General features: G+C 32.3%; 1 protein-coding gene across 12 annotated transcripts in view; it reads left to right on the plus strand.

The window, feature by feature from the left end:
* CycG (cyclin G) overlaps positions 1–21,668 on the plus strand; it is a 29,019-nt gene extending 7,351 nt beyond the window's left edge. For all 12 annotated transcript variants that reach the window (XM_073988870.1, XM_073988967.1, XM_073988912.1 and 9 more), the window contains 5 exons: positions 13,434–14,218; positions 14,904–15,143; positions 15,227–15,601; positions 15,678–15,892; positions 20,763–21,668. In XM_073988870.1, coding sequence (XP_073844971.1) covers positions 13,454–14,218; positions 14,904–15,143; positions 15,227–15,601; positions 15,678–15,892; positions 20,763–20,838 — 1,671 coding nt within the window. In that variant the 5' untranslated portion in view covers positions 13,434–13,453 and the 3' untranslated portion in view covers positions 20,839–21,668. The remainder of the gene's footprint in view (positions 1–13,433; positions 14,219–14,903; positions 15,144–15,226; positions 15,602–15,677; positions 15,893–20,762) is intronic.
* The last annotated feature ends 214 nt before the right edge of the window (positions 21,669–21,882 follow it).

Here is a 21,882-nt window from a genome sequence, read left to right on the forward strand (position 1 = left end):
AGTTAATAATTTGTTTCTATATAAAAATTGTATTTGACAAATTTATACACTTATTATGTAACTATTTTTAAATCCATAATATAAAAAATAACAGCTATGTTGTTGTTGTGGAGGCTATGTGCGTTATTGATGTAAACATTTCTAGGTCATTTTGTTTAATGGCAATATTCTCATTGTTGTTAAATGCTTACAAATTTTTTTGTTCAGCATACCTAGAGGTGCCTGCTAGTATTGCATTGCTATGCATATTAAATAACCTACTTGTATTTCAAAAGTTTGGCCTAGAATTTTTAGGTAACTATTACAGCTGTTTGTTGTGTCTCTCCTCAGCCTTAGTCTTTGTTTTATAATGTATGTTTTTTCAACCTTCAAACGCAACCTCAAATTTGTTTCAATAACATTAAATGACTTCCTCCCACTTCCCTTGTTGCTATAAAATATCTATGGTAATTCCAGAAACTCATTGAAACAAAGAATATTTACATATCAGCGTAGGTGCTGGAATAGAATAATTAACAATATAACTATTTGTTGTTACCTTTAGATGTGTGTGCGTGTGTTTCTTTAACAGTCTATGGTCAGGGCATAAGACCAGCCATTAACTAGTATGTTCATTTTTGACAGTAATCTAGCTTTTCCCTTTGCTTTCAGATTGGATACAAGAGTTACAACTAAATCTGTATATAAATATTTATTTATTTGTTTTTTATTTCATTTGTAACCGTTACATCTTCACCACCACTTGGTGGGTGTTTTATTTGAATTTGTTACATGTATCCACATTCCCATAACTCATAACCAGCCAATAACATTAGTATTTTGTGTGTTCCTCTTGATTTTAACTTAATGCTGAGGCGGAATGTTTTTTTAGGTGCTTCTCTGATATTGTTGTTGTCTTTTTTTGTGTAATGTTTTTCTTTTGTAGTTTTTCTTGTTTTGTTTTGATGATAATTTTCGCTACCTACACATGTTGGTGCGTTCACAGGTGATATATGCTGCCTATGTTTTTTCCCATTTCACAAAAAAGGCGCGTAGTTATTTTTTACTTCATTTCTACTGCAACTCCTCAAATGGGTATTTGTTATTTGGTTTCTTTTATGTTCCATTGAATTTCTTGTTTAGTTGTTCTTCTTTGCAATGGAGACTAAGTATTTCTATAAAATAAAATGAATGGTTAGATTTATACCTAGATGTATGAAATCTATTGTTGTTTTACATGTCCTCCGTTAAGGGAATCTTTTTCTTTTTTGTAACTTTGTACCATACTTCAGACGAACCGACTTTTTTGGTAATAAGTTTTATTTACTATAATTACTAAGTGCCCATGCATTTTAATTGGCATATTGGATAGGCAACACAACGAGGCTGATATTTTGACAACTTCAATCTCTGAAGTTTTTTTATATGAGAGGTAGAGGGTGAATGTGCTAATGAGAAATATCATGACACTTTCATAACGGAGTTAGTCAAACGTAAATAGCCAAGTGTATAGTGTATTTTTTAAATATGTACCTAAATGAAGTTATCTTTTCTTTAATTTCATAAGGAGATTAGGGATTTACAATTATAATCAGATTCATATGGCTGCGGCCGAGCAAGGGCATAAGAATGGTGGTAACAAAGCTATCGTAAGACATCTACAGTAATTTAAACTAAAGACTAGATTGTTAAATATTGTAAAACTAATAATAATCACATATTAGCATTAAATATACATTATTTTTACCTAAATATGTACCTAAAGCTGTGTAGCAATCCCATTATTGTTGTGTAAAACAACCCCCAATACATAGGAAAAAACCATAGGATATTATTACCATCAACACCTTGTCGTTTTTGTAAAACAAACAAAAAGAAAAAAAGTGTTAGTGCTGCTACAGATTTGATTCTTTTATAAAAATAATTTTCCAAATCAACCCCCTTTGTTTTTGTGAGCTAGTCTTGAAACGACAGCAGCAATCTATAACAATAAATGGATATGATATAATGCCATTTGCTTGGCTGGCCACCAACACAAATAAAACCGAACAGGGTTTATTCTAAAAACAATTCTCCTCCATGGAACGAACACTTCCATGTATCCAATAACCACCCTATGTTGTGTGTTAAATGATTATACGCTTAAAAACTTTACTCCGTGTGCTAGAAAATATATTTAAATCAATGTAAGTTGGTTGGTTTCATATATTTTTTATTGCTTTCGAAGGGAACTTGTTTTCTGCATATCCAGCAGTGCCATTGGAAGCTTAAATAAATATGATATACTCGTGCCATATTATTTCATTTTATCTACACAGAAATTGTGCTCTAAGGGAAGGGGGAGAACTCAACAATATTCTCATTCCCTTGCATTAACGAATTAGAAAATGTTTCAAATTTAAACCAACACCTGGCTGATATATTAAGACCATGGTGTCACATATTATGATGCTTGACGACAACAGCTGTTGGTTGTCGTCATACAATGTCAGTCATATGTATAATGAGGCACCTACATGGTTCTGGCTACCTCGTTTGGCTTCGAAGAAAAGTTAAAAAGTAATACGATACTAGTTTCTAATTGCTTAACTTTTGGCTAAAATATTGGATTTCATTAAAAGTAACGAAAAGCTTTAAAGATTACATTTTTGATATTTTCTTTGTTTCGGCCACTTTGTTTTATCAGTTCAATGTTCATAATAACAGCTGATTTTAAATGCACTCTAATTACCCCTAATATATAAGCAGCTGATATGGATGGTCATTTGTTTTTTTTTTTTTTTTTTCTTTTAACAAACAAAATGCATTAACTTTGCAATATTTGCAAGTCATATTTGTCATACCTTTTTGTGATAACAGAAATACCCCAATACTGATTAAAGTTTGGTAAATAAAAATAGTGCATTTATGGTTTCTTTGTTCAACGAGCAAAACAAACAAAAGGTGAATGACCTGAAAATAAGTGTTTTAATTACCCAAGTCTAAAAGTAATTATTATAGCAGTATGTAGTTACCGTTTGTGCTATACCAACTAATGCCTGCCTTGAGACGACATTTGACCCTAATATTATTGTCAAGTACTTGTCGCCCTGCTTTAATGTGTGGTCTTGTGGGGTTGTTTTTGTTGTTTTGTCAAGTCTATGTCGCTGTCTGTCTTCACGCTCAACGCCTGCTTGTCATCTTTCAAGAGAAAAATCCAAAAATGTTCTCCCTTCAAGCAGATGTCTAGACAAACAATCTACCTATGTACCTCAGCTGTCTACATTTGTAATTTTTTTCTTCTCGACTTTTTTATTTATCGGTTTTAGATTTTATTTTTATCTCATTATTTGTCACCATTATTCTGTAACAATTGGCATGCGCCAGTTTTGCTTTCTCTTTACGACAGGCTGTCGTCTTGCATTGCTCATATTGCAGGAAGGCTGGCTGACATTTGGCTTCCTTCTAGGATGACTTCCTTTGAGGGTTGTTTCTCCGCCACCCCTATTTTAGGTGGTAGGTTACAGCAAAATGCATTTTCAGATCTTGTGTTTGAGTGTTTGTCTTAAGACACCCCTCTGTGCATTTCCAAATTTATTTTTGGTGATTGTTTTTGTTGTTGTTGTTGTAGCAGCATATAATGCTGGGTTGGCAGCCGCTGGCCGAAACACTTTTGGTTTCGGGTCAATCCGGTACGTAAGAACCCGCTGCCGTGGGATTGTTGTTGTTTTTGTTTTTGTAGACAGTGTAAATTGTTTATTTACATATGTGGCTTTGTAACATTGTTACTTTTTTAATTACTTTGGAAGGAAATGTGTGTGTTGTTGCCTGAACCAGCGATGGCGGATTTGTTACTTTAAAACATTTCTTGAAAATTGGATATCTCTTAATCTGGATATCTCCTAAAAATTTTCATTATACATAAATATGTCAAGCTCTCGTGGTGGGTTACTTATTCCTTGTATTCCCTTTATTCACAGTTTATTGTTAACAACTTCCTTTCTGGGAATTGTCGCAATATATCACAATGACGTTCTGAAAATAGGTGTCAAATTGAACAAAACAATAACATAGAAATTCTGGAGCGTAACAAAAAGTATGACAGCTGGTTAGCAAGAATACTATGTAATACCTATGTCATATTTGACTCATGCTATGGAATCAGCTGTTGTGAATGTCAGCAGCCATTTTTGCAGTAAAGTAAAAATACCCAAACAAAAAACCATAACAATTGAAATAATATGATGAAATTTCGTTGTAAGTTATGTAAAATCTTGGAGATTGTTTGTTTTGTCTCTCATTAACAGTTTCTCCATAAAGTTGAATACTTCAAACAAGATCCCAACCAGTCTCTGGTACAGGTTTATTGAACTTTGGATATAAATTTCAAAATGTCATACTCTTTTGTGTAAGGTATATAAATTTTAAAACATTTTAAAACTTCCGGAGTATACGGATTTTTTGATATTTTAAAGTATCTTTTTTAGAGTACACACCATCATGAGTCATGTGATTATGATGAAGTTTCCAAACTAAAGCAAAATACTTGGCTCCACAAGAGTCTAATTCATGACGCAATAACCTATCATCTATTGATAAGTCATTAAATCACGGCAGCAATTGATAAGGCAAGTTTCTTTGTCATATTTTATTTAAAAATGCCCATATACAATTCAATACGTCATTGCGGTTTATTTTTTTCATAACAAAAAAATAGCAATATTGACCTTCGGAAGAACGAATATTCCAGTATACCACAAAATAAGTTAAACAATATCACCACTGTCTATAAAAATGCTTAATGTTGTTGGTTAGTAGTTACTCATACAAAGAAGAAACATGTTGTACATAATTGCATTCTCTTGTAACTACAAAGTACTCTTCGGCCTACTACAAAAATTCCAAGGCAATGCAGTTGAAGCATGATGAAATATTTTGCAAATTTCAAGTTTAATATTTATGAAGGGTACTTTGTCATAGTTGTTTAATTTTTTTGTTGTTGCAAAGAACGGTAGCTAATAAGTATTCGATTTTGAATTTGAGCAAAAATGTAATTAATAAGTTTTTCCATTTGGGTTTAACATTCAAATTTTTTTTCTATTGGCTAAATTTTTATATTGCTGTTTTTTTTGTTGTTGTCTGCCTTTGGGAAAATGTTTAATTTTTCATTTAAAACACATTTCTATTTCGAGCTTTTTCACTTTGTTTCCCTTGGTTTATTATATGCTTCAATGCTTTAACCTCAATTTGAAATTTCTTCATATTTTTTACCTATAACAACGACACACTACTCTACGTGCCCATACTCAAGTTTGTATGTACATATGAGAGCGTCAAATATTTAAAACATAATATTTATTTATTTGCCTTTGAATTGTTGGTACAACCAACCCCAACCGAAAAGGAAATACATTTTGCGTAATAAAAGCAACTACAATACTACGTAGTTGTTGTCAACTTTTTGTGTGTTTGTCAAAGACGACCGATCGACTGACAGACAACAATTGTGTTGACGACAAACTTGGCTATAAAAGAGAAATTCATTTATTGTCCAAACAGAGTGCCAATGGTTGGGGTATTTAAGTAAATATAAACAATTTGAAATGTGTTGTAAAATTGGGCAAACAAATTTAAAGTTTTATAAGAAAAAAACTGTGCAATGTCGTATGTAGTAAGGTGTTAGGAAGTAGTTACCTTGCAAAATGTTAATTCAGCTGTTGGGTTTTATAAAAATGTTGGAAATTTGATATACCTAATCCTGAATGTTTATTTCAAAACTAAGTATATTTTAAGGTCTGGTCTGACAAACAAACTTGCTATTTCGGATATGTTTTCAGATTTTGCAAATAATTCATCATTGTTCCAGTAGTTTCTTAATGATAGAAAACATTTGTTTATCACCTCTTTGCAAAACAAGAACTTCAAACAAAACACCCAACTTTTGTTTTTGGTTTTGTTTTGTGATTCAATGAGCAAAGCAGCAATAACAATTATTTAACATGCAAGTGGTATATAAACTTCCTTGATATCATTAAACATTTTAACGTACAACGTAAACATAAAGACAAAATTAAAAATAAAAAAAACAAATGATGACAACGACCGAGTTTGGCTTCTGGTTATTTTAAACATAACCTCAAGGTTTTCCTTAAAAACAATATCCCAACTTTGATGCTATCCACCAGCAGTAAGAATGAAAACCTTAGTCTTGTTATCTTTTGTACATAAACAATTAACCAAGTATAACAGCAACAACAAAAATAACAATAAAATTCAATAACAAAGCAAAAATACACACATTTTGTATGTTTATCTGTCTGTATTTTTGTGTGACGATGGCTGGCGTATGTACTTCGCAATCAATACAGGTAATTTGCCTGAATGCATTATTTATTTGGCTTAACCGTAATTCATTGTTGTCTAAATATTTTTAATTTAATTTGAATTTAATAGCAACAGCTTCAAATGTCAAAAAACTTTTGAACTTGACTTGAGAATCATGAAGGTTGTTATATCAAGCAATCACGTCCACAGAATTTTTAATTGATTTTTTTTTGAGGTAAATACTAAAGAACATTTTTTAATTGGCAATTAAGTAATCCATTTTAGGCTATAATTTTGGTTTTTGGAACATACAATACAAGTGCAGAAAAAAACTTTTCGTAGGAAAATCTGTAAGAGAATCTGGATCAATTTCATTCTTGCAGACAAGAAAGAGGAAAACGGATAAAAGCAAAAAAAGAGAAAAACAGGAAAAATGCATACTGTCTTAAACAGATTCTATCCTTTTCTGTCTATAACCTTTAAATCAAAGGATCGCTCTGAAATGTCGAATTATAAAGTAATAGAAGAGCGATTGGATTCAATGAATTCATTATTTGTGTTTTCGACGATTCGACGTTTTAACGTTCGTACACAAATCAGCTCGTAATTTTGCATCAGCTAACGTTTTGCAGATTCACACTTAATATGCTTCATATAATTAACTAAGACTCTACACATTTTGTGTTCTAATGATTCAACGCTTTCAGTCAGTCACTACATGTCTTCTTTATTCAAGTAATTATAAATTTAGCATAAAGCGTGTAATCGGTTCTTTCCATTTTCCTGTTTCTTTACTCTGGTTTTAACCAATATGTCACTAATCTATAATTGAAATATCTCCCCTCAATAGTCATACCTACTTCACTGGAAAAAAGCTTTACGCATTATAACTGAAATTGTCATCTATGACAAATATCGCATATTTCTTATCATCATTCAACTCATAATATATTTCCGTTTATGGCTAATTTACATAATAAAGCGGTTATATTGGTTTAAAAATATAATAAAAACCTCCAGACAAAGGTCTAGATAAAATATACTAACATAGACTGAAGGGAATATTTTGGTGATACAAAAAAGGTTAAAAACAACACACCCACCCAAGCAACATCTTTAAAGTTTAAACAACTATCATACAACAAAAAGATGGCAAGATTTACATAAATAACTTAATATAACTTGTTGTGATTGCTATTCTAAGTTATTTTGACTTAACATGAGTTACGCAGTTACAAGAAGGTTTTTAATTATAATTACGTCCAAATAAAAGTTATATTTTTTACATATACCCTACAATCTGTGTATAGTCGGACAACTTTACTCCTTATTGCGTCTTTGTTTTTTTATCTCTATATAAATGAAAAGTACAGTGGAATCCCAATAATTCCTACCCTGAAATCCCCTATGAATTGTAACAAACTATCGACCCACCAGAACCTCATTCATTTAAAATTCTCCCCGTTTCCCTTATTTTAGCGATTCTTAAAAATTTATATTATTTTAGGGATTCCACTGTATATCTTCTCCCTTTGCTGCTACATCACCCCCTCTTCATAAAATATAACACCATTGAAATACAGAAAAAACATAGAAATTTAATATTCACACCAGAAAAATATGCGGCTGAATAAATAACAGCGGCCCAAAAACTATACACAAAGCTGTTTCAAAGTACAACTCTGTTCCTCCTCCGTATGGGTATTCAAACAGAAAACTATGCTAGTGTATGTAGAAATAAACAAATTTTAAGGCAAGAGGAGGGGTACGTACCTCTACTTTATACGATAGCTTTTCTCTCTTGCTGTATACATTTATAGTTCTCTGTCAGATAGTAGTTGGTTTTTATGGTATTGGTGTAGTGATCTTAACACAATAGCGTTATAAAACTGTAGTCTAGACTCTCCCCGGCCGTCTTTCATACGACAAGTAGTTGTTGGTTGGTTGGTGATCCCTCCTTTATCAACCTCTTTTGAGATGGTTCCCCTTTGATCGTCTATTGTGACAGCTACAAATTTGCTTTATGTTATATGCTGCTGCTCGTCTGTACCCCTCCCCCTCTTTTTTTTACTATGCTTGCTATATGGCAATAATGTTTTGTTTTTGGAGTCTTATGTTTTGCGACAATAGTTTTTGATAACAGCTTTGGGGTTACACAATTTCAGAATTGAAAAAAATGACTAGAAATAAACGCCTCAAAAAGTCTCAGAGTCTCTTTTACATAGTTTAACATTTTAATAAGTTATTAAATGCAATATCTCTCTTAACACTTCATACTTGTGTACCTATTTTTGCCAAAGAAAGTGTACTCCGCTTTTTTAAGTGTCTTTTTCCCTTTTTTTTGCCATAAAACTTCAAAATTGGCATTAGACAGACAATCAGCCGATGGTGATGATGCTTGCGATGCTTCAACTCAATAAACATACTTGAGACAATGATTATGATGACGACACTTATTTGTTTTGTGTGTTTAGGTTATCAGAGATATGACTATTCAAAATTGTTTTTATTTTCCTTGCTGGAAATTTCGACAAAAGTTTCTTTTCGTCAACTCTTTTGTAGACAATTAAAAATGGAGGGTGTGTCTACTGTTGAATGCTGTGAGTTAAACTTTATGTTGTTTTTAGTAACTATCGAATCGCAGAATAAGAATATCAAATCTATAAAGAAACATGTTGGAATGGAAAGGTGGAGACTTCTCTTATATTAATTAGTGCAAACCAATTCTACTCTAATTTATTTATGGAAGAAGATTTAAAATGTAAAATGTTACGTATAGATATTGGAAATTTGTCCTGGGACCATTGGTTTTGAAGATGCTTATATCAGTCCACGTTTTGGCGTATCTTACATGTAACGAAACTGACCATTTTCAGTTATTTTGAAGATATCAAAAAAAGTTGCTTGAAATTGTGGGTTCTTGGTAGAAAAAACATCTTTTGTCCATGTTTTGGAATGGGCCCCATAAAAAGGAAACCAAATTGGCTTGAATTGGATATTTTGGGTTCTAATTGTGAGGAATAGTAGCTGTCGTAAAATTGCCTATGCATTGCACATTTTGGTATAGTAACAATAAACCGTACCTCCCTATTTGAAGTATTAGCTTCATATTGCAACCAAGTTGTCGGTGTTCGTAACCCGATTTGATAAACCCTTAATTTAATTTCATTTGATAAATTTTATAGTTCAATCTTGGTTGATTGCACAGCTAAGAGACGCATTAAGAAAGCTCATTACATCGAAACACTCAAGATGATCCAAGATTATTAACCTCCTACCTATCAAACCCATTTTTTATGATTAAAAAAGTTTATTTTCTATCTGCTTCATTTATAAATTTCCATGTAAAATAATAAAAATAAAAGAAACACGCGTCTACGTGACGTGTGATGCATCATCGTCATTATCGTTCAACGAACAACGAGCCCTGGCTGTGAATTATGGCCTTAACATCATAACAGATTTTCATTTACATACTTTGAGCCACAGTAAGATGGAGCAACAACTCATATGTGTGTTACTGTTTCGGGTTTTCTTTGTCTTAGGAGTAGTTGATGATGTAGTTTTCTTTTATGGATGCAACTTGTTTCGTTTTTAGTGGTGCATCAACCAACAAATTTGCTTTTTCAAGCAACAAACAGTTTATTTCTTTTTCTGTTTTAAACAATACATTTTCTTTTATGCATCCTATAGCTTTTCGGGTTGTAGTGTTTTCTTGTTGTTCGTTTCTTACTTTATTTTTCTTTACTCCCCACAATATACCCATATTTTCATTTTTTCTTCATTACAATGCTATTGTTTTGATATATTCGATGGCTATGGTTTTGTTGGCGTCGACGGCGGTCTACGTGCTGAAAATCTCGTTGTGTTGTTGTTCGTTTTGGGTTATCGTAAACTGCATTTTGTTTTCGAATATTTCAACGTTTTATTGTTGATGGTACATACTTTATGTTTTGTTTATGAGTTTCCTGGCCATTCCCCTAGTCAGTCTTCTATTCAGTATACCGTGCATTTCATTTCAATATTGGAAAAAACACTTCTTTGTTCTGTAACAGGAAATAGGCAACAATTGAATTTGTTGTTGTTTTTTTTTCTATCAAAACACCATAGTTAAGTGTTGTATATCTTGACACCTAGTTTGCATAGATTTCCATTTGTTTGTTTTGTTATCTATATTTTGTTGGCAGCAATGAGGTGGGAGGTACCATGGAAATACTCTTGGGTTTAAGAGGAAACTGATAGAGCTTTGTCAATAGTTTTCTGTATGTAGTTTGCTGGCTTTATTGTAATTTATCTCAACACGTGTCCATGACACCAAAAAAGCACCCAGCCACACACACCCCCTTCAAAAGCCATCGTCAATTAAATTTCTCTTAACTAGTTTGTTTGATTAAGAGGAGGAGACCGCCGTCGTGTGTTGATAAGGAAAAATAATAATAAACAAAATCAATAACATTATGTTTGTTAACAGTTGTTGTAAAAAGGCAGCCTATTAATCATTATTGACAAATGTTTATATCTATCACCACAACCTGAAATACTATTAGCTCTACTGGGCACAAAATCACTCAAAATCCCTCGGAACATACATATCACTCGTCACTACTCTGGATTTTGAAATGTTTTACTTCACTTATTATGTTTTTTTTTCAATCACTTATTTGGGAAATTTTGGCATCTGTTTATATTTTTATTTTAATACATATGTATGTATATATTTATATAGAATATCTCTTGTCTCATTGCCCTCTTTAAAGAGTTCAAGAAACTTTGCCACAAAAAAATAAACTTTTAGTTCTGTCACCTTGAAAGTTTTTATAGAAATGATTTTACCTATAACACACTGTCCTATTTTTATTAGTTTATTATCTTTTTGCCCTTAATATTTGCTTTGCCTCAAACGATTCATAAATTAATTTTGAAAATTATTAAATTAAATTTTTTATTTTATTTTTTTATTATAAAATTAAATATGTTTATGAATCTCTTTTCTAAGAGACTTATACTGTTAAGAAATATTTTGTATTAGAATGCCAAAAGTACAGTCGAGATCGTGTAAGGGTAATTGCTTAATTTCTCTAATCTTCATTTCGAAATTTATTTTATTTTTTCTCAAATTGAGAACCAAACGTAACAGACTACCATATAGGGTTGTCTAAAGCTAGACCAATATTTTTATTTAATTGTTGACTTATTAGGACGAAGGTCATTTGTGAGAGTTTAATTAAATAAAACAATCTTTTTTTTTGTGCCTAAAAATTGTTTGAAATATTTTGGGAGAAGTACTTACTTCCTAAGGTAGTAACTCAAAGCTCAAAAACACCCTACCTACAATCGCCAACTAATAAAATTCGAAAATGAACAACACAGGTCCACTTTTTATGGTTTCCCCCCACCACAAAAGTTAAATTTCAAAGTAAAAAACTAATTTCTTTGCGTCCCGAAGGTGTTAAGTCGCTATTAAAACGGCGAATTTTTGTGCAGAGAAGTGTAAGATTCCAAACATAAAGGAAAGAAAGCTCAACAAGTCAAAACAATGGTTTTATTAAAAGATTTTTGGGGAAATCTTTGCTTAGCCAAAAATCGAAACACTTTAAACTCCCCCCACCCCACTCTCAATTTTAAAATTTTTCACACGCTCTCGATTGTGCTTTTGCAAAATATAAAAACCTACATGGATTTAAAAATTTTAACAGTTTTTTTAATTATAGTTATAAAATTATATTTTAACCCTAAATTAATGTTTTATTAAAAATTCCTCTTGTTTACCCTTAATATGCACCAATTAACCTTTTAACTTGTAATCAAAATAATTTTTATTTTTGAGATTTTTTATTTTACAGCAGCAATTCCCCCCACTTAATTTTATTATTTACATAGCAACATTTACACACACACATACACAATTACTTATTTATTTTTTGATACATACATACACACCCACTCCTTGATATTATTTTTTTTATATTTACGTTTTTTCAAAACTAATCTTTTTTATTATTCCCCCATATTTTTCCTCTATACAGACCTGTAAGTTAAACAAATTCAGGATAAGCAAATCATTATCATTTTACCAGAAAAACAAACAAAAATTTGAGAACATCGTTCATCAATTTTCAACTACAACAACTACTCTACTATAAAAGAGAGCAAGAAAACTAAAAACACCACACAAATACCAATCAAAACCAAACTATAAGTCTTACTTTGAAAGAAAGAAAAAAGCCTGTTTAATAAACTAAAGATTGGTGTGGTTTGAAAAAAATATACAATAAAGCACAAGTGTTTATTATCGTTAATAACAACAAAATCTACAACTACAGACATAATAAACCACAAAATTGTGCTTTAGATTTGAAAATACATATTCAAATCAATTTTGAAAATTTTTTCCTTGAGAAAAAGATTCATTGTTCATAAAGCGTACTTTTTCGAAAAAAGTTTCCTTTGGGACACACAAACACAACAACACCAAAAAAGAGAAATTCCAAAAATCTCTTTCAAGCAACTCAAAATCAACGACGTGAGGGTTTCAAATTGTTTGTTGTTTGCAAATTGTTGATAAATTTTTGGTTTACTTCTTCAAAAAAGAATACTAAACCAAAATTTAAAGAATAGTACTAAGGTTTTTGGACCAACAACGAAACACGGCTCGCAATATTTTTTTCTCACGAAAGGAATATTTCAAAACAGCAAGTTTCGTCCATTTAACCGGTGTGTACAAAACAAGTAGCAAACAATAAATTTTATTTTCGGTAAAAATTTTTGGGTATTATAATATCGTTTTTTAATTTAAATTATATTTAATAAGTAAGGGTCCTCCTATAGGAAGAGACCTGGTTTGAATTGAATATATAAGATTGAGAGTTTTATTTTGATAATAGAACTCGTTGATATCACCAAACAACTATACGTTTCATCTCTACTTATACATACAAAAAGCTGAAAATAAAATCAAACAATTTTATTTTTCAAATCGAAAGAAAACGATTTTGAAAAATAATTTATAAAAAACCGGCCTAGAATACTTTTTTCTTCATTTATTTCTCTTGTGCCTTTTTCTTGGGAATTTCGAATTCTTGAGAGAAGCCAAAAGCGTAACACTTGAAATCAAATTATTCCTATTTGTAAAATTTACACACAAATAATAGGTACTAGGCCAGCCCTCACAATGTCTGTCCCTGTACGCTACTCTGCTGCCGCCAATTACGCCGTCGCTGATAGTGGTCTAAACAATCAAGAAGAGGAGCAATATCATCAATACTCTGAACAGGATTTGTATAACCACCATTTCAATAGCCATTTGAACAACAACATCATCTACGGCTACAGCAGCGTTTTGGAGGAGCAGCAGCAGTTGATGCAGCAGAACACATCGATGTCTGTGATGGTGAAGCCTGAAGACCTGGTTGCAGTAGGAGCAGTTAACAGCAGCAGCAACAATATGGCTACCACCAATAACATTGCCGCACCATCATACCATCATCATCACATGGATCAAGAGCAGGCCACAACATCGGCCAAGGCTAGAGAATTGTTGATGAACAACGGTGATGGGCCAACAACATCGGCAATGGCGGCGGCGGCAGCAGCAGCTGAATCTGCAAATACTGCAGCCAATGATGGCAGCAGCCGTACTGCAGAGATGCGAACTGAGTGGATGAGGATGTCTGACGAGGGCCGGTATGGAACACCGGGTGCTGCTGGCTTGGATTATCAGAAATTTGAGCTGGAACAACAACAACAAACACCTAACAATCATATGGACCAAACCATGGAGCCTTCGTTAACGGACAATGAGAAGAAAACAACTAATAACAATTTGGAAGATCAACTAGTATCACTATCATCTGAGGAGCTTTACAATACTCTTAAGGAATATGATGCATTACAAGATAAATATCACACTGTTTTACTGTTGCCGAAAGAATCAAGGGTAAGTGTTGACATTCAATTTTTTTTTTAATTTTACATTTCAAATGTTGTATTTTTTAAAAGCATTTTCCTAATATTTGGGAGGAAATAAATTTTACTACGCCGTTTCATCGATTTTGATTGTCCTATCCTTTTCTGTCTGTCCTATGCCTTTCTGTCTGTTGTAACGGAACAAATTTTGTTCGCAACTGGGACAAGTTGAATGTGGTATCTTATTATAATCCCAATTTTTAGTATAGCTTCCCGTATACTAGAAGCTATGAATCCTGATAAATCGAAGTGCTCAATGAATCGTAAAAACTGCCATTCACTTAAATACCGTCCAAAATAGTTTTAAAGCACACATATGGTTTTTACGGTTAGACCAACTCGGAAACAATTTTGAGAGTCCACTTAGCTCAGTCCGTCCGTCTGCCGGTTGGTTTCTTAAACTAAAATTCTCTTCCAAAGTCAGATCAAGTTCAAAGATGAAGTTCTTAAACTGTACCCCAAATGTAGTCTAAGGGCTGTTTTCAGACCGTTTTGAAAATGTGTTATTCGTTGGTGTTCTGATTTCAGCAAGACAATTTATTCCCAAAGATCATGAAAGATATTTTTACAGTCCAAACCAGCTGAATTCTTTTCTTTAATTTTTATATTTCAAAACTATTTTTTCAATATTTTTTTTTCTTTATTCCTATTTTTAGCGTGAAGTTACAGCTGGTGGTCGTGATGGCTCCGCTTATGTTTTACGTTGCCTTAAAATTTGGTATGAGCTGCCCTCCGATGTCTTATTCTCAGCCATGAGCTTAGTGGATCGTTTCTTGGATCGCATGGCTGTTAAGCCAAAACATATGGCCTGTATGAGTGTTGCCTCATTCCATTTGGCCATTAAACAATTGAATTTGAAGCCTATACCCGCCGAAGATTTAGTTACAATCTCACAGGTAAATAATCCCTATCCCACTCCCACCCACTTCTACCTCTGAGACCAAAGTAATAATTTTTGAAAATTTGTTTGTGTTTTTAGTGTGGCTGTACCGCTGGCGATTTGGAACGTATGGCTGGTGTTATTGCCAATAAACTGGGTGTACAAATGGGTCATGCACCCATTACCTCGGTCAGTTATTTGCGCATATACTATGCCCTGTTCTATAATCTTGCCAAGGAGATTGGCGGTCAATTCTTTGAATTCTACAAGCAATTGATAAAATTGGAAGAATTGGAGAATCGCTTGGAAATTCTTTTGTGTGATGTCAAAACAACCGTGATAACGCCATCCACTTTAGCTTTGGTATTGATATGCCTGCATTTAGATTTCCACATTAAGGAATCATATACCCGTGGCAGCCCCGAATTGAAGCATGTCTTTGAGTATATACTCTTCTTGCAGCAATATATGAGGGTAAGTTGAAAAAAATACCCCAAAAAGAAAATGAAACAGTTTTTATTAATTCTTTGCCATTCTTCTTCTCCTCTAGATTCCCGATCGTGTATTCACCTGCGGTTTTAGCATTGTTTCGGGCATTTTGTCCCATTACAATGGACAAAATAAGCAGCCCTACAAGCAACGTTTGGTATGGAAACTTTCCAGCCGTACATTGCGTGTATTGCGCCCAACCAATCGTTTTTCAACCGACCTGCCCACCATTGATGAAGGCATTTCTAATGTCATGGACGATGGATGTCGATCGAGGTAAGCATTCGTTGTTGTTGTTATTATCATTATGAATTTTTTTTTGTTATAATTCTCTTGCTGTTTGTATTTTTGGTGAAGAAAGGCAGCGAAAAGATCAAAGGTCATTTTTTAGATGACTAGCAGATTTTTGTCTTAACCCCTAGAGTTGTTGGTTGCAAATACATTGATTAAGTAGTCGGGGTAAAACATGCGATTGAGGTTAGGTTTTTGAGCCCGATGATGTAAGTTGTGTAAAACTGACACTTGAAAAGTCTTTAGAGCAAGCCCTAAAATCATATCATATCCTAAAATATCCTTTGATGGAGAGTATAGAAGAGTTAAATAATTGTATTATCTTTTTTTGATGAAGGGTGTGTGTGAATTTTTCTTCTTAAATTTTGTATAAACATACTTAAGTAGAAATGTATTATTGTTTTTGCAATTTTTCACACATCCACTCAAACATTTATATACATAATACAAAATCTACTATAAAAAGAAAATAAAAACATCACCATATAAACTTGGGCGTAAACAAGTTTCTAAATTATTCAAAAAAAATAAAAACAAAAACAAAACGCAACTGAAAAAAGCTCTTTTGGAATATGCTTTCGTCTATTCGTTGTTTTTTCAATGATCACGAGTCTTGAAAAAACACACGCACATATGTATACCAGTCCAATTCTATTAAAGAAAATTGTTGTTATGTCTGTCTGAATTGAGTGCGCGGTGTGTTTACGTCTGTGTGTACTTGTTGTTTTATTTATGGCTTGTTTGTTTTTATTTCTTTTCTGCTTCTTCTTGGGCCAAAATCGGAAAAAGCTACTTATTTGAAATACTATAAAAAATATTAGGCTTTTTGGCCGAAAATTTTTATGCTGGTTGATATAAAGTGGTGATGATGATTGCGTGCGTGTGTTGGCTATGTTTATGTGCTGGTATTGGCAAATGTGGCTTGTTGATTGACTTTAAACTATGCCATCCATGAATTTTTCTACAAGTTTCTTTACCAACAATTTTGCAGGGACAGTTTACGTCAATAACTGTGAGAGGGCCAGACATATTTTTGAGAAATATATGTAAATATTATAGACTATACAAGTTAACCTCAAATATTTGCAAGTTTTTTTTATAGAAAGGGAAATTAAACTTATGTTGTTGTAGCAGCATTAATCCTACGTAGAAGCACAGGTTTGATGCTAGGTTGGCAGCCGCTGGCCGAAACACTATGATTTCGGGTCAATCCGATAAATTAGAACCCGCTGCCGAAAGACAGAGCTGATTGCTTCCAGAGCTTCCTCAATCGGGAAGGTTATTTGTCTAATCATAGCCTTGATGCATTTATTAACTTGCAAAATTGAGCATTTATCAATCTCTGTACTAAGAATCCTATGGTTTGCCTTATTTGGTATATGAAAATATATCTTTAACAAATATTGTTTTCAATTTCTTGCCAATTTAGGGCAGCTTAAATTTTGGTATATGTATTTCAAAATGGAATATATTTATCTAAAAATGTGTTTTTGCTCCTACTTCGAGTAGAACAGAACGGACGATTCTTTTATTTTTGTTTCCAGCCAGTGTCTCGTCTCTCCCTCCCGTAATCAATCATTCCCAAATTATGAAATTTTCCATTAAAAAAATGATTACTCCCACTTCCTTGGTTTATCTAATCATTTTTTCAAAAGTGTTATTTTCTAATTTGCCAAATTTGTTTGTTTGTTGTGACACCAACAAATAATAATAAAAACAAAAATACGAATATTCTCGACAATAAAAAAAAGCAAATAAGTAAACAATAATGGACGTCATATGTCATGTTTACGTTAACATTTTATATATGTACAATGGCTATGTATTTATTTCTGTGTATAACAGTATATATGTACTTAATTTTTATATTTGCAAAATAACAACATCAGGTTTTTCAAGTTCATTACTCTTGCTAAAAATTTATTTGAAAAAATTGTTTTTAACATTTTTTTGTGGCGATCTCATTTTTTATTAGAAAACCAAATACACAGACTTGAAACAAAATTAAAAATACATATATCAATTTACTTATATAATTGAAAAAGGGGAACAGTTTTATTTTTGTAGAAAATTTCCCTTTTTTCTCTATAAAAATAGGAACTTGTGTCATCGTTAGTCGTCTACATACAGTGTGCCACAAATGTCTTCGTACCCCTACAAGATTTTCATTAATCGATGTAAGAACACGATGTTAAAAGAAAGATGTAAATATTAACACTGTTGGACTGTTTGCTGCAGCAGATCTTTATTAAAGTTTCGAAAGAAGAGTGTATTTTGATGAACCATAACGGATTTATTACGCCAAAACCGAAAAAGGTTGATATTTCGACACCACAAAAGTCTTCGTACCCCTTACAGAATTTATCAAAATGGACACTAAAATCTGTTACAAGTGAAGTCATTGCTTTCTGTTTCGACGTGTATCTTCCAGACTCAATATTTCGAGGGGTTTTCATTGCGTCTTCAGCGTAGAGTAACCTTATATTGGCGTATTTATAGCTTGATAGAAAAATTTAAATCTTATAGTGAATATAGAAACTTTTCGCAACTAAACTCCTTAAAATTTGACGGAGTTTACACTATTATCCTTTGTCTAGCGTTTTGAAACAATATACCTCTGATTTAACCTGATATTATAGGTAATACACCTTAATTATGCCCTTTATATATGACGTTATGTCTTAAGGCATCCCAATTTTTCTGAACGGGAATATAAATTTATCTCAATAATGTAAATTCATCATAGATTTCAGGTGAATGCATCTATTTATTCCAATTAGTAAACACCACTAACTGCGGTATGGCTCAAAATCACAACATAATTAATATATGGCTATCGACTAAATTTCTTATTTTAAGGTAATCGGCTTTTGTTGTTATTTTCACACCTTCGATCCAAGAAATAAACCCCAAATTCAGTACTTAACTTTAAGGAAGTATATGAAATGCCTACTAAATGTGAAAGTCGCATTTTTTCATTCACGTGCAAGGTCTAGGCGTTATTTTCTTTTTACATAATTTACAAAAGGAGGGTTAGTATTTGTTCAATATTTTCGAACTGCATTTATGGCCGCCTTTTGTACAGTTACATCAATCATAATATTGCAGTGTGATTTCTAGAGGTCTTACCTTATATTCGATACAAAAATAAACAGATCTTTAGTTGTCATATGCAAGTTATGATCATATCTTTAGCAACCTTAAGTCAAATTACATAAAATTTTGGCCTTCTTTCAAGTGAAACTTCATTTTTGAAAGCGGCAAATAGGAGATTTCTTTGAATATACTTATTTGCGATTAGCGGAATTAACTCACTGAACGAAATATTTATCTTTGAAGATTAACTTGATCATTAAAGTACGACAAAAATATCCCATTTGTTTTGCAATTTTTTTCACAAATCTTACTACATATTCCGCGCAACAGACCAGAAAAGTATCCGAACATCTCCTTCTTATTGACTTTTAACAGAAACCGTGGAAATTTGAGGCAATTTGAATAAAATCAAAGAAGTTCCGAAAAGTACGAAGACTTTTGTGGGATCAATAAGGGCACATTTTTTAGCATTTCGTGAATAACATTTGAATTAGTTAACAAAATTCGCCAGTTCTTTCAAGTAACATGGAAGAAATGTATAAGAAGGACAAATACAGTTAAATATTTTGCAAAACTTTTTCCCAAGCTACTGATTATCACTAATAAATATTTTATTACCAGGAGTACGAAGACATTTGTGGGACACTGTATATATATTTACTATTTTTTCTTAATTTGTTTTGACAAAATTTACGCCAATCAATATTATATATGTAGCTGTTTTTCGTTCCCAATTTGTACGAGTGTGTGCCAGTCAGTCTAACAAAATAACAGGTTGATTGTATTATCAATAGGGTGGTGCTATTGTAGTGGCTGTCGTTGTAGAAATTCAAAATGTATTTTGGAATATTTATTTGTTGTTTTTAATTTCTTCAATGAATATACTGTGTATTTTGCTTTTATAATTTATGATAATTTTCACTATAAATTTATTTGCAACACAGACTCACACAATAGGTGTGTATTTTGTGTGCTTGCTTGCTTCTTGACCAATCCAATTTTTGCTTCCTTATTCTCTTTTTGCTGCATCATCACAGCAATGTTTTATACAACTTGCACTTGTTGACCATTGATAACCCATTTTCTAATCTTGTTTGTCTGTATGACCGCAAAGTGGTGTGTGTCCGCCTGGCTTGATTTATATATTATTTTGTTTATATTATATATAAATGTGTTATTGTTTTTGCACACTATTTCAAATGACCTTTAAAATCATAAAAATGTCCACCACAATGTCTCTGTTTATCTCTGTTGTTGTATTGTCTGTCTAAATGAATTGTGCTTTCTCCCTCACATCGCATTTCCCCTCTTTCTAGCAATTGTATTTTATTTGTTAAGGTTATTGCATTAAAGAATTTATAGAATTTTACAATTTTCAAGTTTATGTTGATAGGAATAATTTCTTATCATAAATTGGATAACAAAATGGCAAATGGACTATGTTATGAAAGTACAAAATATCGTTTTTATAGTCTCAGACGTACATATGTATAGTTTTTGTATTTGGTCAAACATGTGCCTCTTAAAGGCTGTTTGAAAATAGGGAGCAGCACTACTCTGTCTCAAAGACTGAGAAGATATAGGTGTCGGAAAATCTGAGAAAGTTGAAAACTCATAATATGTTTCAGACTTCAATGAATCAATTTTGAAAATAAGTTTGAATTCAATTTTTTTGTCCTCTTTAATTATATTTCATATCTTGGTATTTCTTATATTAATTTTTAAATAATTTTTTTTTCTTTTGCATTTCTCATTTTAGAACCGAAAGTGTTAGTTCTGAAGAAGAGGAGGACTGGCCAACTTCACCCATTATTCCAATATTCGAGCAGTGTTAGTACGAGACCAACAACCGGAAACAAATAGAATCTACAAAGTAGCATAACAGGATCAAAATGTTAAGCCAAGAATTTTTTATTTACTTCAACGTCGTGTCGTCGGTATGCCCAAAGTCAACCAACAAACACAACCGTCCATTTAGTGCCATGCATATGATAAAAATATGATACACACATTAAGTGGAGTGATGATGATATGCTGCAGCAAAAAAGAAAGAGCCTAGAAAAACACCACAGCAACAAGATGGAGCTGACAATGAGATTGTATAACGGAAGAACTCTTTCTCCTCTTCTTGCACTAAATGCGGCGGTTTGTTGATTTGTTTTTAATTTGGATGAAAAACAAGTAAACAACAACAACATAAACATATCCTGCAAATATACTGCACATTGTAATGTGATGTTAAAGGTTTTAATTTCGTACTAAACAAACAATTTTAAACAAAACACAAAATATCAACAACAACAACAGCATAACTGTGGAATACTGGAATATACCCCTGCAGCTTGGAAAATGTAACTACGAACACCAATAGTAGTAGTGTATAGCGGCAAACGTCTTTTTTCAACCAACCAAGAAAAAGGAGATGAGTGTATATTTTTGTGTGTCATTGTTGTCGTCGCCTGGCAATAATAATGACAAAATGCATCATAATTTAAACTTAAGTTATTATACCCCCTCTACACCACACCACCCCCACTACCATCATAGTTCTGGTTCTCTAATTGTCTCTAAACTAAAGAAATGATGTAAAGAATCCTCCTCTACTATATTTCCAATTGATGATGAGAAGATGATGAAGAAATCACGCAATGAAAAAATAAGAAAAGTTGAAAAAGAAAGCAACCATGATATTTTAAGATGATTAGAAGATATACCAATAAGTTTAAATATCCAAATTTTATTACTTACAACAATAGCAACAAGATATGAAAGAAGAAAAAATCCGAAAAAAATCCAAAAAAAATTTAAAAACTTAAATAATGAAAGCGGACCATCATTACCAGGATTGATGCAGTTCCGGACCTTTTTGAAAGTGGTTG

The sequence above is a fragment of the Musca autumnalis genome, unplaced genomic scaffold (assembly GCF_047663935.1).
Source record: "Musca autumnalis isolate F117 unplaced genomic scaffold, ASM4766393v1 scaffold_1, whole genome shotgun sequence".
NCBI lineage: Eukaryota > Metazoa > Arthropoda > Insecta > Diptera > Muscidae > Musca > Musca autumnalis.